The 2,870-nt window shown below is 33.3% G+C and overlaps 1 protein-coding gene across 1 annotated transcript; it reads left to right on the plus strand.

Annotated features, from left to right (window-relative positions):
• Positions 1–1,171: 1,171 nt before the first annotated feature.
• LOC118051703 (heat stress transcription factor C-1) lies at positions 1,172–2,588 on the plus strand. The gene is made up of 2 exons (XM_035062428.2): positions 1,172–1,613; positions 1,725–2,588. Exons 1-2 carry the CDS (start codon positions 1,395–1,397, stop codon positions 2,526–2,528), a joined length of 1,023 nt encoding a protein of 340 aa, XP_034918319.1. The 5' UTR covers positions 1,172–1,394; the 3' UTR covers positions 2,529–2,588.
• Positions 2,589–2,870: the final 282 nt, after the last annotated feature.

A 2,870-nucleotide genomic window follows, 5' to 3' on the forward strand; every position in this document is an offset into this window, starting at 1 on the left:
TAGGATACTTAGAGTAAATTACTTTTAATTTTATTTTTATGATAAAAAAAAAAAAAAGATGAATTGATAGATTATTGAAATCTATCAAATTATATTTATATAAAGGGAATGATGCATGAACGACACATAAGTAGTGTGTAGAATATTTTTTGTCTATGTATTAAAATAATGTTTTTAAAAATATAAAAAATAATTTAAAATAAAAATAAATTTAAAAATTTCCATTGAATGGAAAAACAATCGTACCAATAATCTATGTGAATGACGTGTTGTTGATGCATCATTTTTTTATATAAAAAGATGGACATCAACGATGCACATGCACCTAGGAAGGCCATAATAATACCCAGGCTCGGTTCAGGCTTGTGTTACTTTTTATTTTTTGATGATTTACTTCGTTTCAACTCTATTCTTTACTTATTTATTTATATTTTAAATACAATAATATATTTTATAATTTTTGTGTATTTTATGAATTCTTCATGTCATTTTATTTAATATTTTATATATGTTGTTTTTAATTGCTAAATTGTAGACTTAAAATTATATTAAACTATTTGATATGTTAAAATAACTTTTATAATATTAAGTTATTGCTAAAATATCTAATTAAATATAAATTGAATTAAGAAAAAAAAACATTGTGGAGAAAATTATTAATGAAATGTAAAATTTAAGAAATTAAATATAATTTTTCACTAAAAAATAAGATCAGTAAGTAATTTTATATGATCTTGAAATACAAAACATATATATATATATTAAAAAAAAACATATTTTAAACATAACTTGGACAGGTCTATAAGCTGCAAAGGTAAAATAGTTTTTTTCTAGCATTTTATTCTGTAATTCCTCATACTCTTCTCATCTGCTTTCCATCTCCTACTCTTTCGATCTTCACAATCTGCCCTTAACGTTACGTTTCCCTACCAAACACCACCTAATAAACGTCCGAGCGGTCGTCTTCCACCAATCGCTTACAAAAAGTTGGGAGTTGGGAGTTGGGAGCAGGTTCCACACGCGCATGTACAGCGAGTGGAGAAAGGCTTCTGTAATGAAAATATCTAGCCATAAGGGACCATGACGTGTCGCATAAGATGATAAAAGCGGAGCAAGGGTGGGTCTCATCTCGTGACCCAAGAAATATCACAGCCATTAGGATTTCTGCCCTCCCACCAAAGCTCATGATACAGTACATGCGTCCATTTATATATTAACGGTGGTGTCTCCCCACTTGGAGAAAAAAGGCCAATGCCATCCCCATCACAATAGTTCTTGCCATCTCGGCATCTCATCCTCTCAATCTTTGAGAAGAAAGATAGGAGAAGAAGAAGGAGAGGAGAGAATTACAGAGGAGAGGAGAATTATAATCCACGGTGCTAGGTTAATTTTATATGATGGAGGCTAATAACAGCAACAATAACATCGTAGCACCCTTTGTTTTGAAGATTTATCAGATGGTCAGTGATCCAACGACGGATTCTCTAATTTCCTGGGGCAGAGCAAACAACAGTTTCATCGTCATCGACCCTCTAGATTTCTCTCAGAGGATTTTGCCTGTTTACTTCAAACACAACAACTTCTCTAGCTTTGTTCGACAGTTGAACACCTATGTGAGTAGTAATCGTAACCAAATCTTGCTGTGTAATATATTTGTATGTGTAGAGCAGTGCTGTTATTCATCGATCAATTAATGTTACATTTCTTTGTTTCATGATTGCCAGGGTTTTAGAAAAGTGGATCCAGATAGATGGGAATTTGCAAACGAATGGTTTCTTAGAGGGCAAAAGCAATTGCTGAAGAATATAGTTCGCAGGAAGCATAGTTCTAGCAATAAAGGGTCGTCATATATGCAAGTAAATATAAAAGGTGAAGACTTCGATGATGAAGATATAATCATGGAGATAGCAAGGTTAAAGCAAGAACAGAAGGCCTTAGAGCAAGAGCTTGAAGGCATGAACAAGCGATTAGAGGCGACAGAAAGACGTCCACAACAAATGATGGCTTTTATCTATAAAGTTGTTGAAGACCCGGATCTCCTTCCTCGTATGATTCTTGAAAAAGAACGTACAAGGCAGATAAAAGACAAGAAACAACGTTTGATGATATCTTCTTCGGCGACATCACCTTCTGGCATGGCAATTTCAAGTAGCTCAACAATAATAAAGTCTGAAGTGGTTCATGAAGAGGGTTCTGTAGGGGTAATATCTTCACCGGAAACTGTTTTTAATGTAGATAAATTTTGTCAATCTTCACCCTCACCTGATGAGTCAGATATTAACGCTATAGGATGGTTAGATCAAGTAAACTATGGTCTTGCCATGGCAGGACCTAGTCCATTTACAACAGGCTCAATGGGTGCAGGGATTGGGGCAACGGTGGCAGTGTTGCCGCAAGGGAATAGTACTGTCATAGGATATGGTGGTGATTGGGGTGACCACATGAACTGTTTTGGAGAAATGGCGGCGGGAGTGGAGGATAGGCCACGACCGTCTTATCCATTTTCACTTTTGGGAGGTGGCTTTTAGCTCATATTCACAAGATTTATGTTGGATTCTATCTTTTATATTAATTTTGCGTTTTGGGTATATTGCTGTTTTCCTTCTTTTTTATATTTTTGTAGACGAAAAAGACATTTATTTAATTTCGTTATTATCCATTGCTAATCTAAATCAGGACATAAAATTATTTGTTTTGGTATATATTTACTCAAGGAAGAATATTAGTAAAACTTTTGTGAAAAATCTATACATTAAAATATTGAGAAGGTTTGTTAGTTATTCACTAAAGAATAAACATAAATGAAATGCTAGTAAGAAAAAGTAAATTAAGAATATTGATGGAATAGCATAGTTTGAAAAAAAATTATT

Source organism: Populus alba, chromosome 18 (genome assembly GCF_005239225.2).
Source record: "Populus alba chromosome 18, ASM523922v2, whole genome shotgun sequence".
Lineage (NCBI taxonomy): Eukaryota > Viridiplantae > Streptophyta > Magnoliopsida > Malpighiales > Salicaceae > Populus > Populus alba.

Excerpts from the sequence above, each read along its gene's own strand:
- LOC118051703 (XM_035062428.2), top strand. The coding sequence starts at position 1,395 with ATGATGGAGGCTAATAACAGCAACAATAACATCGTAGCACCCTTTGTT. Across the intron at positions 1,614-1,724 it reads TTCGACAGTTGAACACCTAT|GGTTTTAGAAAAGTGGATCC; the intron begins GTGAGTAGTAAT and ends CATGATTGCCAG.